General features: G+C 44.8%; 2 protein-coding genes across 3 annotated transcripts; both read right to left on the bottom strand.

The window, feature by feature from the left end:
• Positions 1-70: 70 nt before the first annotated feature.
• LOC133606498 (dickkopf-related protein 2-like) lies at positions 71-1294 on the bottom strand. Its single transcript, XM_061960524.2, has 4 exons — positions 968-1294; positions 728-884; positions 555-659; positions 71-486 (listed from the first exon to the last, which is right to left on the bottom strand). Exons 1-4 carry the CDS (start codon positions 1085-1087, stop codon positions 176-178), a joined length of 693 nt encoding a protein of 230 aa, XP_061816508.1. The 5' UTR covers positions 1088-1294; the 3' UTR covers positions 71-175.
• Positions 1295-1454: 160 nt separating this feature from the next.
• Positions 1455-12543, bottom strand: cfi (complement factor I). 2 transcript variants are annotated; one of them, XM_061960522.2, is made up of 17 exons: positions 11298-12543; positions 10545-10636; positions 10337-10490; positions 9710-9773; positions 9463-9628; positions 9185-9384; positions 9012-9119; positions 8018-8128; positions 7913-7942; positions 7830-7850; positions 7524-7666; positions 7346-7449; positions 3905-4009; positions 3661-3839; positions 1873-1974; positions 1664-1812; positions 1455-1598 (listed from the first exon to the last, which is right to left on the bottom strand). In XM_061960522.2, exons 1-17 carry the CDS (start codon positions 11400-11402, stop codon positions 1530-1532), a joined length of 1902 nt encoding a protein of 633 aa, XP_061816506.1. In that variant the 5' UTR covers positions 11403-12543; the 3' UTR covers positions 1455-1529. The 2 variants fall into 2 exon arrangements, with proteins under 2 accessions (XP_061816506.1, XP_061816507.1); XM_061960523.2 differs by having other exon boundaries at positions 10545-10633; positions 11298-11736.
• Positions 12544-18698: the final 6155 nt, after the last annotated feature.

Below are 18698 nucleotides of genomic sequence, written 5' to 3'. Positions count from 1 at the left end.
CTTGCTAGCTATAGCTCACTAGCTATCATAGCTAGCAGTGCCTTGAAGGACATCATCACTGTGATTTGTGTCATACAGACATGCATTGGCATTAGCATTAGCTCTGTTAAAGGTAGCAAATATTAACATCAATTCCCATTTCCAGTGACAAACAGGAGGTGACAGTCTAATGACATCACTTCCTGCGGCACACGTGCAGTCTGGTCTGCGGCGCAACGGGGGAATGTGCCGCAAACTTGGACTTTGCCGCCATCAGCAGCGTGGACGAGGACCGGGCGGTGTCATCTCCGGTGTGGCAGGCGAGTCCACGTCCGCAGGGGCAGCGCTGGAAGAGCTCCAGGTCGCGCTGCCGCTTTTTCCTGCCGCGGTGGGAACACACCTGACCCTCCCGTAAGACCGGCTTGCAGAAGCGCGTCCAGAAGTGGCGAGCGCAGCACAGACTGTCAGAACAGTCGGAGGCGACGAGGCAGGGGTCACCCGCTTGACCTGCGACAGCGATACCAAGACGGTTACGAACACTTCCTGTCTCTTTGACCGTATCGCGTGATGCTCACCTTTACCAGACACTGTCCTGTATTTCTTCATCCAGGCGGTCGTGTCGCGCTTGTCCAGAACCGCCCCATCGCTGGCTATTGTTTCCCCTTCAGGCACGCACGCACCTGCACGAGACACCGTTAATGTGACACACCTCAACAACACAACGTTAACGTGCATCACCCCGTCGTACTGTTGCTGCAGCGGTTGCCAGGACAACACATCCCGTCTCGATGGCAACGCCTCTTCCTCCTCCTGCAGGTCTGGCAGCGGGAGTGGGTGGGGCCTTTTGAGGGGGCGTGGCAGTAGCTTCCCTCGCTGCACTCCAGGTCGCTTATGCACTGGCGAAGCTACACGCACACACGCACACGCAAACACAATTTAGCGCGCCACCAACAACTCATACAAACCGCACGGAAACTCGCACACTCACCGTCAGCTCCCCAGGAACCTTGTGCACGATTACCGTCCGGATGGAGTTGAGTCGCACGTGCGCGCACACCACCACCGCAAGCGAGAGCGCGCATAGCAGAGTGTCCACGTGACGCCTCATGGGGAATCCGAATGACAAAAGTTTCAAAATAACAGTCCGAATTTAGTGATGTCAGTGAACGTGGGGTTCCTACAGAGTCTCATGTGATGCATATATTCGTGCTGCTTTATAGACCACGCGCTGGTGACATGCCCCCTATGACCTTTTGTGCGCACTGATACCCCACCCCACCCCACCTGCAGGACCATCGATACAGTGGAGGTGATCTGGGTGGGGCAGGTTTCAGTTGGACTGTGATGAAACCTCACTAAAAACTCAACAAAAAGGTGCAGTAAAGAAAAAAGGCCGTCACACAAAATAAAATATACACACACGATTTGACGTCCAAGTCAAAAGGAGCAACACTTCCTCCTGGCAGACATGTGGAGAAGTTTTTCATCCATGTTTATTGTTTACTTTGAAGAAAAAGAAGAATCACAGTACAGGGTACAGCAATGTGTGGTTAGGAGTTGAACTTAGTGACGGCAGGCCAGCCCGTGTGAAGGCGTATCCACTCAAAGTATTGCGCCACCTGCAGGCGACAATGGCGAAACATGAGTGGTCCCCTGGATAGCAGGCCCCGTGCATGCGTCTCACCTGAGTGTAAACTCCTGGGAAGCCAGGCTGACCGCATCGCTCGCCCCAGCTGACCACACCCCACAAGTAGGACACGCCCAGGTGGTCTTCGCACATCAGAGGACCGCCGCTGTCCCCTTGGCACGAGTCCACGTTGCCGTCCAGGTCACCTGCGCTCACACACATTTTCAAACACGCGCCCTGACGTGAACTTGTCGTGACTCACTCACCTGCACACATCATGCCGGGTCGAAAGCGATCCTGGTAGAACCTCTGACAGTCGTCAATGAGGGACACGTTGGCCCACCTGAGGACCTCGGAGGATTTCCCCTCTGTAACGTTATAGCGTTGTAGCGTTAATTCCCTCCAACACACACACACACACACACACACACACACACACACACACACACACACACACACACACACACACACACACACACACACACACACGCGCACACACACACACACACACACATTCTTGTATTTGCGACCTTCTTGAGACCTCTGAAAAATGCCTACCTCTTTAAGACCACCCTAATTTTGATAGATTTCACCAAATGAGATCTGTATTTTTAAAAAAATGTTTGTAATGTGCTCAAGGTCGATGACAAACGAGTCACGGACCACAGATGGTCCCTGTGCTGCACATTGGACAACCCATCTGTAGAAGCTAACTGTTAACGGCCACTATAGTAGCGTAGTGTATTTGTTCATCCTATGGTCACATATGGGACGCAGGTTGTCTTGCGTCAGCACCGGAAGTCGTAAAATCAGCTGTTCACCTGGCGTTCTTTTGGGGGGGGGATGAATAGGGAAGTCCTTCTTTAGCTTGTTTTATCATATATTGCTGCCTTTGCACCTGTCAATGTTTAGTTTTGCATGCACATTAAATCAACAAAAAATCCTGACTTTGGAGCAATGTTCGCAGACTTTAGTATTTGGCTCTCTATTAGATAAATAAATAAATGATAAATGGGTTGTACTTGTATAGCGCTTTTCTACCTTCAAGGTACTCAAAGCGCTTTGACACTACTTCCACATTTACCCATTCACACACACATACTGATGGAGGGAGCTGCCATGCAAGGCGCTAACCAGCACCCATCAGGAGCAAGGGTGAAGTGTCTTGCTCAGGACACAACGGACATGACGAGGTTGGTACTAGGTGGGGATTGAACCAGGGACCCTCGGGTCGCGCACGGCAATTCTTCCACTGAGCCACACCGTCCCTTCCGTATTTGGATCATGATTTCGGTCCTAACTTGTTCACCTGTCCTCATATGGAAGGTACTTTTCCTTGTTGATGTCTCAAGAAGGCTAGAAATACAAGAACACACACACACAAACACATACACACACACACACACACGCACACACACACACACTAACACACAAATGGTTGTATTTGTTACCTTCTTGAGACCTCCGAAAAATGCCTACCTCTTTAGGACCACCCTTTCTAGATATATAAAGATTTGTATTTACAACATTAATAATATATAAATACTATGTAAATATAAAAAAGGTAAGCTTTTAGTAAAAAAAAAAATGTTTTTAATTTTTTGTTTGTAATTGGTTTTTAATCTTCATTATTTACTTCAAGTTATTACAGTCTATATACATATTTATTTTTTTCAATAAATTTTGGCCAAAGGGGGCGCATTTCAATTTATCACACACACTTGTTATTACATATGTTGGCCAGATGGGGAGCACTTCAGATTTTTATACACAATTGTTATTTCATATGTTGACCAGATGGGGAGCACTTTTAAAACCGACACACAGTCAATTTGAAAAATCCCTCCTTTTTGGTACCACCCTAATTTTGATAGATTTCACCACCAGTGGTGCAAATGAGACATTCTCTTTTAGATGCAATGGTTTTCCGTATTGGAACCATGATTTATGTCCCAACTTGTTCACCGGTCCTCATACGGAAGGTACTTTTTCTTGTTGGTGTCTCGAGAAGGGTAGAAATACAAGAACACACACACACACACACACACACACACCTGCCATGCGCCCCCAACCAGAGATGCTACAGGTGTGATTGGGCTTGAAGAGCTGAGTGGACCAGGGGAGACAGGCGGGTCTCACAGCAGGGTTATCCTCCACACACTTGCCCTTCTCCTGCGGGAGGTCCTTGAGACGCAGCAGCGCGATGTCGTTCTCGTACGTGCCGGCTTTGTACCTGCGACACAACATCCTTACAGGTATATGCCAAAAAAGGGAGCAAGTCAGGACGGCCGGCGCTACTTTGGGTGGATGATGACGTCGCCCACGGGAACGATATCCGTCGTGTCCTGAGGCGTCAACTTCTTCCAGATGGAGAACTTCACGCGGAACATTGAGGGGTTGGGCCTGGAGCAGCAAAGCCAAAGAAAAAGTGTCTATAGCAGAGGTCTTCAACAGGGGTTCTACAACCCCTACGGGGTCTAGAGAGGTACTGCAGGGGGGTTGTGAAATCTTTGGCTGATGAGACTTTAAACATAAACTATTAATTATACTGTATCATTATATTGATGTAAGCGTTTAGGATAGATAGCGATTAGCGCTCTAGTTGCCAGCTAGTTAATAGCAACACTACACTGTGTTACTTGAATTACTTGTGTTCCGACACTTGACTTCTTCACGGAAAATATTAGTGGTCAACCAGGCCAAGATGGCTTGGTTGACCAAGGGGCCAAGTACGCAAGGGTACTAAATCTTTCTTTTCAACAATTTCCCTTGTGGATCAATAAAGTTTGTCTAAGTCTAAGTCTTAAGTCTTCCTGCAAAAAGCTGATACGAGCAAAAAAAATCTAACCATGCAATGGAATAGATCCCTAAAGTTGATCAAAAAAATATTTGTTGAGTGATATTAAAGATTACGTGTCGGTGGCGTTCCCAGACATATCAACATTCTACACGACAAAACAGATGAAAACTTGGAAAAACATAGAAGTCTACAACTGGGACGGCGTGGCGCAGTGGGAGAATGGCCGTGCGCGACCCGAGGGTCCCTGGTTCAATCCCCACCTAGTACCAACCTCGTCATGTCTGTTGTGTCCTGAGCAAGAAACTTCACCCTTGCTCCTGATGGGTGTTGGTTAGCGCCTTGCATGGCAGCTCCCTCCATCAGTGTGTGAATGTGTGTGTGAATGGGTAAATGTGGAAGTAGTGTCAAAGCGCTTTGAGTACCTTGAAGGTAGAAAAGCGCTATACAAGTACAACCCATTTATCATTTATTTATTTACAACTTCTTTGTGTGTTTCTGGGTCAAGGAAATTGGTGTCAAGACTCTCCTGGATAAATATGCACAATCTTTGCTCAGGTAAGGTTGCATTTCATGATTTAACTTGGCCTCTAAGCAGCCATGTTTGTTGCTGTTTCCCCATCTTTATCAAAATATAACTATAGATGTCAACATTGTGTATGTGCTTAAATATTCATTTATGATTGCTGCCTTTGGTAAAAGCCTAACTCTTTTAGGTTTTGCTCACATTTGCTTTCTTTTATTTAGACTTGCTGAATTGGTGCTTTTCGAAACACTTGTAGCAAACGTGTTTAAAAAAAATACAAATAATATCAAGATAATACTTAAATGGGAAATACTAAACATTGTATGGATATCAAACAAACCTTTAACGAAGTGATCACTGCAAACTCATGCATTCTTTGACTCTGCTCCCTTGGAGTGTGTGCTACTTTTCTTCTTGATTACCTCTGGAGGAACTCTGGAGAAACATTCATCCTTTTCGCAATTTGAACGGTTCGCACAGCCAAAAACAACGCAAGCAGAGGGCATTTTGCTTTTCTGTACCCAATAAGAACGGAGCGAGCTTGACCACCACGCTTTTTCTCGTGGGCGTGACATCATGTTAATCTTAGATTTGCACAAGGTACTTTTAGGACCAGTTTAATATAAAACACAATTTTATACAATATATATGAGTAATGGATCCCCGCAACACCTCTACAACAGTTTTGGGGTCTTGTACACGAGTTGCCAGCTTGTGACTAGAATTTTAGTTGCCAGCTAGCTAATAGTGGCGCTGTAGTGTCCATCTTCTTCCGCTTATCTGAGGTCGGGTCGCGGGGGCAGCAGCCTAAGCAGAGAAGCCCAGACTTCCCTCTCCCCAGCCACTTCGTTCAGCTCCTCCCGGGGGATCCAGAGACGTTATCAGGCCAGCCGGGAGACATAGTCTTCCCAACATGTCCTGGGTCTTCCCCGTGGCCTCCTACCGGTCGGACGTTCCCTAAACACCTCCCTAGGGAGGCGTTCGGGTGGCATCCAGAACAGATGCCCGAACCACCTCATCTGGCTCCTCTCAATGTGGAGGAGCAGCGGCTTTACTTTGAGCTGCTCCCGGATGACAGAGCTTCTCACCCTATCTCTAAGGGAGAGCCCCGCCACCCGGCGGAGGAAACTAATTTCGGCCAACTCAGTGTGCTAGAGGTTAGAGTGTCCGCCCCATACTTGCCAACCCTCCCGATTTACCCGGGAGACTCCCGAATTTCAGTGCCCCTCCTGAAGATCTCCCGGGGCAACCATTCTCCCGAATTCTCCCGATTTCCACCCAGACAACAATATTGGGGGCGTGCCTTAAAGGCACCGTCTTTGCGTGCCGGCCCAGTCACATATTATCTACGGCTTTTCACACACACAAGTGAATGCAATTCATACTTGGTCAACAGCCATACAGGTCACACTGAGGGTGGCCGTATAAACAACTTTAACACTGTTACAAATATGCACCACACTGTGAACCCACACCAAACAAACACATTTCGGGAGAACATCCGCACCGTAACACAACATAAACACAACAGAACAAATACCCAGAACCCCTTGCAGCACAAACTCTTCCGGGACGCTACAAAATACACCCCCCGCTACCCCCTGCCCCCCACCTCAACCCCGCCCCCGCCCACCTCAACCTCTCCCCCATCTCCCGAATTCGGAGGTCTCAAGGTTGGCAAGTATGGTCCGCCCTGAGATGGGTAGGTTGTGAGTTCAAACCCCGGCCGAGTCATACCAAAGACTATAAAAATGGGACCCATTACCGCCCTGCTCGGCACTCAGCATCAAGGGTTGGAATTGGGGGTTAAATCACCAAAAATGATTCCTGGGCGCGGCACTGCTGCTGCCCACAGCTCCCCTCACCTCCCAGGGGTGACCAAGGCTGATGGGTCAAATGCAGAGAATAATTTCGCCACCCTAGTTTGTGTGTGTGACAATCATTGGTACTTTAACTTAACTTTAACTTAACTTGTACCCGTGATCTTGGTCTTTCGGTCATAACCCAAAGCTCATGACCATAGGTGAGGATGGGAACGTAGGTCGACCGGTAAATTGAGAGCTTTGCCTTCTGGCTCAGCTCCTTTTTCACCACGACGGATCGCTGTAGTGCACAATACAAAGGTGTCTTTTTACACATCTCTCTAGCGAGCTAGTTGCCAGCTAGCGATTAGCACTCTAGTCGCCAGCTAGCGATTATCGCTCTTGTTGCCAGCTAGTAATTAGCGCTCTAACTAGCCAATAGCGGCGCCATACTTATTTAAATATCTTAGCTGATAACAAGTTACTTTTAGGACGAGTTCCATTAAAAACACCGCGCCATCTCTCCCTCAGTTTGAGGGTCCTTGGTCAAGAAAACGTTAAAGACCCCCCCGGTCTATGTTGTTCCAGAAGAAACACAACATGTTTTGGCTCACTTGACGCAGTGAGCCGCAGTGATGATCCAGCAGCCTCCGATGTACGTGCCACCGCAGTCCATCTTGCCGTTCTGCTCCAGGCCCACCTGCCACTGGATTTGGGTCTGCGGGGGGCGTCGGCACAAATGCGTCACTTTCCTGCCTTGGCGCTTGTGAGGACATCAGAGTGCAAACACACCCGATTAGCCGGAATCCCCCCGACCACTCGCTTGTATCGGCCGCCGCTCACACGATCCCTCACGCTGTCGTCTTCCGCAGCGGTGACGTTGGGGACGCCGCATTGCAGCTTGGACTCCAGATGTGCACGGCTGGCGCTGGTTTCTACGTGTACACACACACACACACACACACACACACACACACACACACACACACACACACACACACACACACACACACACACACACACACACACACTAACGTGTTGATGAGCAAAGGAGAAATATGCTATCTAAATGTGCTATCTGTCCAGAGGTATTCTAACCTGTCCTGGGAGAGACGTATTCTGAAGCAGACATGACACAGTTAATGTTAGCAATGATTCTGGAAGGTTCTGGCGTGCTGTACCTGTGTTGGTAGGCCCTGCGCTCACTGCTTCTGCGCAACATAAACACAGACGGTGTAGAAACATGCCTTGTACAAGGTCTTCTAAAGTGTGTGTGTGTTTCTCACTGGACGTCACGGCCTCATCTTCGCCGTCCAAACAGTCCACCTGTCCATCAGCTAAGGCGTCAGCGTGCACGCACACGCCCGTCTTACAGCGGAAGGCGCCGCTCCTGCAACCTAGCGGGCCGAGCAAGTGACTATAAACGTGTTTGTGTGTGGATGTATAGTCGTGGTCATTGTTTACATACACTTGTGAAGGACATAATGTCATGGTTGTCTTGAGTTTCCAATAATTTCTACAACTCTTATTTTTTTGTGATATAGCGATTGGAGCACATACTTGTTGGTCACAAAAAACATTCATGAATTTTTTTATTTTTTTTTATTATGGGCATACTTGCCAACCCTCCCGATTTTCCCAGGAGACTCCCGAATTTCAGTGCCCCTCCCGAAAATCTCCCGGGGCAACCATTCTCCCGATTTCCACCCGGTCAACAATATTGGGGGCGTGCCTTAAAGGCACTGCCTTTAGCGACCTCTACAACCTGTCGTCACGTCCGCTTTTCCTCCATACAAACAGCGTGCCGGCCGAGTCACATAATAAATGCGCCTTTAACACACACATGAGCGAATGCAAGACATACTTGATCAACAGCCATACAGGTCACACTGAGGGTGGCCGTATAAATAACTTTAACACTGTTACAAATATGCGCCACACTGTGAACCCACACCAAACAAGAATGACAGACACATTTCGGGAGAACATCCGCACCGTAACACAACATAAACACAACAGAACAAATACCCAGAACCCCTTGCAGCACTAACTCTTCCGGGACGCTACAATATACACCCCGCTACCATCCCCCTACCCACCAACCCCATCTCCATAATTCGGAGGTCTTAAGGTTGGCAAGTATGATTATGGGTCTACTGAAAATGTGACCAAAAATAAGAGTTGTAGAAGTTATTGGAAACTCAAGACAGCCATGACATTATGTTCTTTACAAGTGTATGTCAACTTTTGACCACGACTGTGTGCGTCTGCATGGTTTACGTTTGCAGCACATCTCGTCGCTGCGGTCGCCACAGTCGTCCACGCCGTCGCAGGTGTGCTCGGTGGACACGCATTTCCCGTTAGCACACTTGAAGCCGCACTTGTCTCCTGAAAGGCAGGCGACCACGTTGAAGGTGGCGTGTGGCGTGCGATGCCGTCACACAAGCGCTGACCTGCGGGGGCGCTGGACTCGTTATAGCACGTCACCGTGGCAACCTTGTCCGTGATGCGGACGCTGTCGTGGATGACGCATTCGGCCAGCGAAGACTCGAAGCCTTGACAGCGGACGCTGACGCAGCTGGTGGGAAACGCCGCATCTACGCCTTCTTGGTTCAAAGTTGGGTAATCGAGCCATCCGGCAGACGCGGCGCCGCTGCGGATGCATCCGTGTTGGCATAAGCGTGTTAGCATAAACGTGTTAGCGTCACTGTTAAAAAAAAAGTCATCTCACAGCACGTGGCCATGTTCCTTGCAGGCTACATTAGCGCTAGCCGTGTCCCACAGCTTCAAACACACAAGTAGGCGACGCCCACCGCTGGGACTCGCCGGCTCGGGGACGAAGAGCGAGACCATGCCAGTCTGAGGGTCCAAGGAGCTGGTGAACTTGGCTTGCTCTTCTGGAGACACACACACACACACACACACACAAACATTGGCGACAAGCGGGAATGTTAGTGTAGACGACTTTGAGGGCAAACCTGAGCACGCGTCTCCAAAGTGGGACATGGCGGTCTTCTTGTTGCGACACGCCAGCGCCATCACCTGAGAACACGACCAAAGCACTTAGCCTAGCATAGGGATTCTCAAACTGTGGTACGCCGCCAAAAAAGTCTGTTAAAAGGTATATGTGGAGTATCGTTGTTGATGTTTCTGCATGGTGTGTAATGTTCCATATAAAGTTAAAGTACCACTGATACTAGGTGTGGTGAAATAACCCTCTGCATGAGACCAATCCCCTTGTTTCACCCCCTGGGAGGTGAGGGGAGCAGTGAGCAGCAGCGGTAGCCGTGCTCTGGAATCATTGATGCTGAGTGCCAAGCAGGGAGGTAATGGGTGCCATTCTTCGGTGTGACTCGGCCAGAATTTGAACTCACGACCTACCGATCTCAAGGCGGACACTCTAACCAGAAGGCCACTGAGCAGGATACCTGTTAGATAAAACCTCTGCCTTGATTTTAATGAATACTTAGGCCTACTACGCTACAGTATTTTAATGTTGGTCATTATGGTGCTACTTGAAGAGCCAATTTTTTTTTCCTGAGGTGGTACTTGGTGAAAAATGTTTATTAACAAACATATCAACACGCTGACATCGCTAGCTATACCTGGCAGTAGGAGCGGTAGAGGCGACTGTCCCGCCCACACACAGGAGTCATGTCCTCCACAGGACACAAATACGGCGGCTTGCAGGAGCAACGACCTTCAATACAGCGCTCCCAGGGAGGACAGAACACCAGGTCACATGACGCACGCGTCGGCCTGAAAGCACAGCTTGTCACCTTGAGCGCACGCACGCCAACAAGCACTACCTACTTCCTGTGGAGACACGCCTCAGGACCCATGAAGTCATCTTGCGGCGTCAAGTGGTCCGCATTCACCGACTGCACAATTCTTAGGGCCTCCTGCTGGCAGACGATTTCATCACTTTATCACACAATGATGACATGACTTATTGAGGCCATCTTGCTTTTACTTCAAAACTACAACACTGTCTCTCTCTCTCTCTCTATGTCCACTACTTGCTGTACATATCCTACCAAGTCAGACCTACACTGTTTCAATGTCCATTTCTCTGTTCTCAATTGTTGATGACTGAAGTGATGATAACATCCAAACCTAACCCCCCTCCACATCCCACACCCCGGATTGTAAATGATGTAAATAATTAAATGTAAATACCCTGATTATTATCTTGTGTGATGACTGTATTATGATGATAGTATATATTTGATAGTATTTATCTGTATCATGAGGCTCCTGCGACCCCAAAGGGAATAAGCGGTAGAAAATGGATGGATGAATCAATTTAAGTGGACCCCGACTTAAACAAGTTGAAAACGTATTCGGGTGTTACCATTTAGTGGTCAATTGTACGGAATATGTACTTCACTGTGCAACCTACTAATAAAAGTCTCAATCAATCAATCAAAAAAGTCACTCATTTCCTTGGACCTGACCCAAGTACTAGTCTCAGGTTCCATTACCCTAACCCTTGTCTAATTTAGTCCAATCCCAAGCCATAGTCCTTGTCCTATAGTGGTGGTCCTAAAAAGAAGCTTTACTCACCGTCTGTGAAGTCAAGAAAAGAAGAAGAAGAAGAGGAGACGGTCTCATCCTGACTTTGTCGTGGTCCTTGTTCCAGAATTCAGATGTTGTTTGTGATGACGTCATCAGTCAATCATTAGTTGGTCACGTGAGCGCTGAACTAAGTAGATTGTTTGTTCTGGACCAGCAAACAAGTTACGACCCGCGCCGTATCTGTGGGCAGTCCTGGTCAGCATGCAGCAGGTGGTGCTAACACGCTGAAATTTTTAGTCACTGCAACAGGATGACTTTAAAGATTTGCCTTTAATTTCATGAGATTAGAGAGAGATGCAGGGGCCCGGCACCAAATTCTGCCCCCATCCCACCCTAAATCCAGCGTTGTCGCCCCATACATGCACTAAAAAATTAATTATTGCATGGATTTGGTTGAAACCAGCTTATTAAAACACTTGTAAAAACCTTCATTAGGTTTATGACTAACATCTGGATCAGGGATGTCAAACACGCGGTGACATCGGTGTAAAATTAAGTTGCATTTTTAAATGAAAGAAACTGCTGTTCTAAATGTGTCCACTGGATGTCGCAATAGTAATTCTTATAGGTAAGCAAATAGTTTATACCGGGGTGAGCAAGTATACCAAGCAGGAGGTACACGGTAAAGCGGGACTGTGACTCCTCCCCCTCGACACAATGTAAAACAAACAGGAGTAAAATAAACAATTGGTAACCCCTCTTAAGATGCTGCATGAGACACTGCACATTGATATAGTTCTGTGAAAATGTGTGTCTTCTGTACAAAAATGTAAAGAAAGTGAACAGTGTTTGATATACTGCAATACTGTCAGTCTTTTAAGTTTTTATTTTTGGTTTGTTAAAGTTGTTCACACATTGCACAGCTTTTATTTTTCTATCAAATTTATCAAATCATATTTTTCTATTTTTCTATCAGTGATGCCTCGAAGGCAGGGAGTAACTCAACCCTCTTGAATAGTTTCTTCCTCAGTTTGTATAATTTGTTGAGTTAGTACAGGATTAATATGTGGAAATGACAAATGAGGTCATTGATCCATAGAAGAGTTTTCAACTACCTTGAAGTGTTTTATTAAGAGGATAATTTGTGATGTATATATTTTCAGAATGTGCTTGTTCTATTTTGGGCCAAAATCCATCTAAAGTTGTCGTAGTTGTATTTTTAAGTTATTATGCCATGATTTTACCCGTGCGGCCCTCGTGGGAATAGATTTTTCTCCATGCGGCCCCTGAGCTAAAACGAGGTTCACAACCCTGATCTAGATAAACCCCAAAAATAATTAGTTTTTTTTTTTTTTTTTTTTTTTTAAACAAACAGGTGCCAACACATTCAATATAAAGTGGCCTGAATATAAATTCAAAAAATCATATAGCCTGTCATTATTTACTTAACATCTGTCAAGTTTTCCTTTATTTATTTATTTAGGGGCGGTATAGCTCGGTTGGTAGAGTGGCCGTGCCGGCAACTTGAGGGTTGCAGGTTCGATCCCCGCTTCCGCCATCCTAGTCACTGCCGTTGTGTCCTTGGGCAAGACACTTTACCCACCTGCTCCCAGTGCCACCCACACTGGTTTAAATGTAACTTAGATATTGGGTTTCACTATGTAAAGCGCTTTGAGTCACTAGAGAAAAGTGCTATATAAATATAATTCACTTCACTTCACTTCACTATTTCAGAGTGTAGTGAAATGAATTGAGTTAAATTTTATATAGTGCTTTTCTCTAACCACTCAAAGCGGTTTATATAGTGAAACCCATTGTCTAAAGTCATCTTTACCTTCGAACCAGTGTGGATGGCCCTCAAGTTCCTGGCATGGCCGAACCCCAATGTAAACACTAGCATTCATTTAGGATTATCATTAGTTGATAATATGAATAATTCATCAATATTGTGATTGTACCATTTCTCCTGTCTTTAAAAACGTGTAACTTTAACATTTAAACTTACTGAAATTTAATTAACTGGTAGAGTAAAACAAAGTCCAAAAACATGGCACACAGAAAATGTATACCGGACAACACAAAAAGGGACTGAGATTTTTTTAAAATCTAATTTTAGAAATATGCGTTTCGAGGCACAGCGTAACAAAACATTGTATAATTGTATTTTAAAAACCCTGATTGTTGAGATTGATCTGCGCTCTTACTCTGTGTGGCTTGTTGTGGAGGTTGAATGTTATAGCGCATGTTCCCCACTTGGGGCGCTCTGGTGCAGTTGTGTGTTATGTTACGAAGAAGAAATAAAGTCTCCTCGTGTGAGAGGACGTTGATCATCAGACTCGATAAAAGTGTCATTTATGTACACGCAGAAAAGAACTCCACGAAGCTCAAACACCTTAACAGGTTATGGGCCCAGGAACCCCAGAGATTCCAGCCAACTCAAGCAAACAAGGCCAGGTAGCGTTGAGTCGACGCACGGACAGAGAAGCCAAGAAGGTTTGCAGGTGTGGACTTGAGCTAACAGAGGAGAACTGCTTGACCAAGGATAAAGGTATTGCAAACGTGAAGTATTACACGGAGCATAAAAGTGACTTTGGCCAATAAAGTAGCGTGTACCCTCAAAGAAGAAGTAACCGCGGTAATGTTTGAGCTAATTAGCATAGCATAGTGCTAAAGTGCGGAGCTTAAACAAATATGGCGGCTTGTACTACTGGAGCAGTATCCCCGCAACTGTACTTTGATGGATCCGAAAGCAAGTATGACCTTTGGGAAGCAAGATTTTTGGGACACTTACATATTTTAAAGCTGAAAGACACTGTTCTAAATGAACCAGTAGGAGAAGAGCAAGCAGCAGCGGACAGAATAAAGAATCCAGACTGCTATGCAGAGCTCATCAGGTTGATCGATGATAAAAGCTTGTCTTTAATAAGACATGATGCTGCATACGATGGCAGGAAAGCACTGAAAATACTGAGGGACCATTACTCAGGAAAAAGCAAGCCACGAATAATCAACCTGTACACGTCCTTGACAAAACTACGGAAAGCAGACAGAGAGTCAACTACGGACTACATCATCAGAGCAGAAAACCTGATTACAGCACTTCGTGATGCCGGTGAGACTCTCAGTGATAGTCTGATCATAGCCATGATTCTTGGAGGCCTACCTGACTCTTACAAGCCATTAGCTGTACATGTAACGCAAAATGAAGACAATGTGACATTTACAGATTTCAAAAGAAGATTACGTATTTACGAAGAGTCAGAGAAAATTAGTACTGCTGAGCCAACAGACAATGTGATGAAAACGTTCACAAAACAGGATAGAAATATCCAGAAGAAGTACACCAGCAGCACTAAAAGTAGAATTGAAGATGGAGATCTGACATGTTTCAAATGTGGATTAAAAGGACACAGAGCAAGAATGTGTATCCGAAAAGTGTGGTGCAACTTTTGTAAGAGCAACACACACCAAGAAACCATATGCAAAAAGAAAGATAAGCGAGACAATGTCAGAAAGGTTACGGATGAACAATCCAATGATTACCTCTTCAAAGCGACACAAGAAGAAAGTGAGTCAGCACCCAAAATAAAGATGAAAGGCATTATGGTGGATGCAGGAGCGACATCCCACATTGTAAATGATGTAAATAACTTTACAAGCTTTGACAACACTTTTCAACCAGAGACTCATTCAGTGGAACTAGCTGATGGGACAAGATGCAGTGGAATGGCCCAAGGAAGAGGAACAGCAACGATACATCTAGTGGACAGCGATGGACGACAGCACAGGGCACAACTACGAAATGCTCTGTACATGCCCTCATATCCCCACAACATCTTTTCAGTGGCAAGAGCAGCCGACGGAGGAGCAACCATAACTTTCAAGAAAGGAGAGAGCCACATGATCACTAAAGATGGTAACAGATTTAACATAAACGAAAATGAGAAGCTATATTATCTACCAACTGTTGATGCAAATGAAGATCAGTGTAAAGTTTGTCATGACGTACAAACATGGCACGAGATTCTAGGGCACTGCAACTATGATGATGTAATCAAACTCCAAACTGTGGTCAAAGGTATGGTAATTAAGGGAAATGTTGTTAAGCCAGATCAGATGTGTGAAATATGTACAAAAGGCAAGTTTACCCAAACGAGAAATAGGGAGCTAGATGCTAAAGCAAATAAACCCCTGGAGTTAATCCATACAGACCTAGCAGGGCCAATGAAAACTGAAAGCATAGAAGGACACAAATACGCACAATGTTTCACAGATGACTATTCAGGTGCTGTATTAGTATATTTTCTTAAGTCAAAAAGTGATGCAGTAGCTGAAACAGAAAAGTTCTTAGCAGATGTAGCACCCTATGGAGATGTGAAGTGTATACGTTCAGACAACGGCACTGAGTTTACAAACAGAGAGTTCCAAATGTTACTAACAAAGAACAAAATAAGACATGAGACGTCAGCGCCTTATTCGCCACACCAAAATGGCACAGCAGAGAGAGAATGGCGAACACTGTTTGACATGGCTAGATGCTTACTGATAGAAAGCAAACTACCAAACTATTTGTGGAACTATGCCATTCAAACAGCAGCTCATGTTAGAAACAGGTGTTACAATAGACGGACAAAGAAAACAGCATATGAGTTACTTACAGGAAAAGTACCAAATGTGTCACAAATGCAAAAGTTTGGGTCTACATGTTTTAGTTACAAACAAGAAAAAGGAAAACTAGACTCCAAAAGTGAGCAGGGCATTTTCATAGGATATGATAAAAACAGCCCAGCCTTCCTTGTATATTATCCAGAAATGGAAAAGGTCCAAAAGATCAGATTGGTGAGATTCGCAACCAAAACAAGTGTAGAGAGAGAGACACAAACTTTGGAGCCATACGCAGGACATGACATTGGCAACAGAGACAATGCAGTCTGTGACAGTGACCAGAAGGATGAGGACAGAGTTCAACCTGAAAACAGAACTGAGGATTTAAATGAGCAGGAAGATGTGGAACAGTCAGCGGCAAATGCCGAAACAGAAATCAGAAAGAATCCATTCAGGATAAAACAAAAGCCAGTTTATTTACAAGATTTTGAGACTGATGATTCATTGGACAGATTACAAACATGCGTTGATTTCTGTTATCGAGCAGTTTGTGACATTCCAGAAACTTATCAGGAAGCCGTGTTATCATCCAAGTCAATGCACTGGAAAAACGCCATGGATGAGGAGATGAACTCACTAGTGGAAAATGACACATTCCAGTTGACTGACTTACCACCAGGTAAGCGAGCTTTAAAAGCAAAGTGGGTTTATGCACTCAAAACAGACACAGATGGATCTAATAAATATAAGGCGAGATTTGTTGCCAAAGGATACGACCAGAAAGTAGGAACTGATTACGAAGAGACGTTTTCACCGACAGCTGACATGTTAAGTGTAAGAATTCTCATGCAGAAGGCGGCACAGGAGGACCTAATCTTACATCAGATGGACGTGAAGACCGCGTATCTGCACGCACCCATAGACTGTGAAATCTATTTAGAACAACCACAAGGATACGAGAAAAACTCTAACACTGGTGAAAAACTGGTATGTAAACTGAACAAATCATTGTATGGACTCAAACAGTCGGGCAGAAACTGGAATACAGTGTTACACACCCATTTATGTGAAAATGACTTTGTGCAAAATGAAGCAGATCATTGTGTGTACACAAGAGAAAAATATGGTCAAAAGGTAATACTTATTATTTGGGTAGATTACCTTATTTTAGCTGCTTCAAGTGAAAAATCAATGCAGGATGTAAAAAGAATGTTAACTCAGAGATTCAAAATGAAGGATTTGGGAATCCTAAAACATTTCTTAGGAATAGACTTTGAACAAACAAATGGACTAGTCAAAATGTGACAAGAGAGATATGTGAAAAGGGTTTTACAAAGGTTTGATATGGAAAATTGTAAACCAAGAGAAACTCCTTGTGAAACAAAACTTGATTACGCAGAAAATGCTGAAAAGTTGAAACAACCAAGACAGTGAGCTAATAGCGAGTGGGGGTGTTGAGATTGATCTGCGCTCTTACTCTGTGTGGCTTGTTGTGGAGGTTGAATGTTATAGCGCATGTTCCCCACTTGGGGCGCTCTGGTGCAGTTGTGTGTTATGTTACGAAGAAGAAATAAAGTCTCCTCGTGTGAGAGGACGTTGATGACTCGATGAAAGTGTCGTTTATGTGCACGCCCAAAGAACTCCAATAAGCTCAAACACCTTAACACTGATGATGAAAAGATACGACTTTGATATCAAAAAGAGTAACCTGATGTTTTTATTTTCTATATTGTACGTTATGAAATACAAATGTAGTCGTACCTCAACTTACGAGTACCGAGCATCCTAAAGAGATGGTTCAGAAAGAAACTTTAAAATGGCCTGTAAAATATAATCTGTGTAACATTTTGACCAAAGAACCACCATTACATTATGTAGACTACAAGGAAGTGTTTTAAATGTAGAAAAATATCTTATGCAAAACCTGTCACCGGGTCATGTATTGTTTTTTGTTTGTTATAATTGTCCTGTTTAAAGTCTATTTGTGTTTTAGCACTTCTCCCTTTGTTTACTTTCTGGCAAAGAGGGTGCCGATTAATCTCACCTGCCTTTGATTGCTAGTCAGAGGGCTTTATATAACGATATCACCCTGCCTAAGTCGCAGGTCCATTGTTCATCACTGGTGACACGAATGTTTGGTGGCAGCCTGTTGATACATTGAGTTTTTTTTCATGTCTTCTTTGTTTTAATGCTACGCTGAGTTTACTTTCAGCTCGCTGTGTGCTTCTAGCGGCACAACCTCTTTGTATTTCTCTTTGAACGCACCACTGTTGAGATGCAAAAGTGAAACTTGTACATAACTTCTCCAATGCTGCCAGATCACATTTAATATGTTTACCTGTCTTGTATCACTTCATCCTTGTTCCAAAATATTGGTGCTGTGTGGCAATAATTAGAGGCGAGCTTTGATGACATTATGATGTATATGTTGAGTGAAGTGAAGTTAGGTTTACTGCTATCCTATGAACCATTTTGCATTTTTGATAGGTGTGTAAGTATTCTTAGACATTCTTATATGATTTAAGCCACCTTAGTATTTAACTTTGGCAACTATATTAATTTTATAATAACATTTATGATGTCTTTAAAACTTCAAACTTTACAAAAGCCCAGTGAACCCTGTGCTTGGGGCCCCTGTACATCATCCCCACTGCGATGCTGCTAGACAGATGATTGAGAAGCACAAAATGTTGGACGAGAATTTTAATAAGAAGACATTTCAGACATTTAATAACATCCAGAGACACGGAAGGACTGAAAAAATGAGCATAAATAACAAGAAGGTGCCTTTTCTTTCCTTTCATGCATAAAGCTGAAAATATATGGCTTTTAGTTTCTATTGCA

The sequence above is a fragment of the Nerophis lumbriciformis genome, linkage group LG05 (genome assembly GCF_033978685.3).
Source record: "Nerophis lumbriciformis linkage group LG05, RoL_Nlum_v2.1, whole genome shotgun sequence".
Classification (NCBI taxonomy): domain Eukaryota; kingdom Metazoa; phylum Chordata; class Actinopteri; order Syngnathiformes; family Syngnathidae; genus Nerophis; species Nerophis lumbriciformis.
The sequence above is the reverse complement of the archived record's forward strand: the minus strand, read 5'-3'. Positions and strand labels throughout refer to the sequence as shown.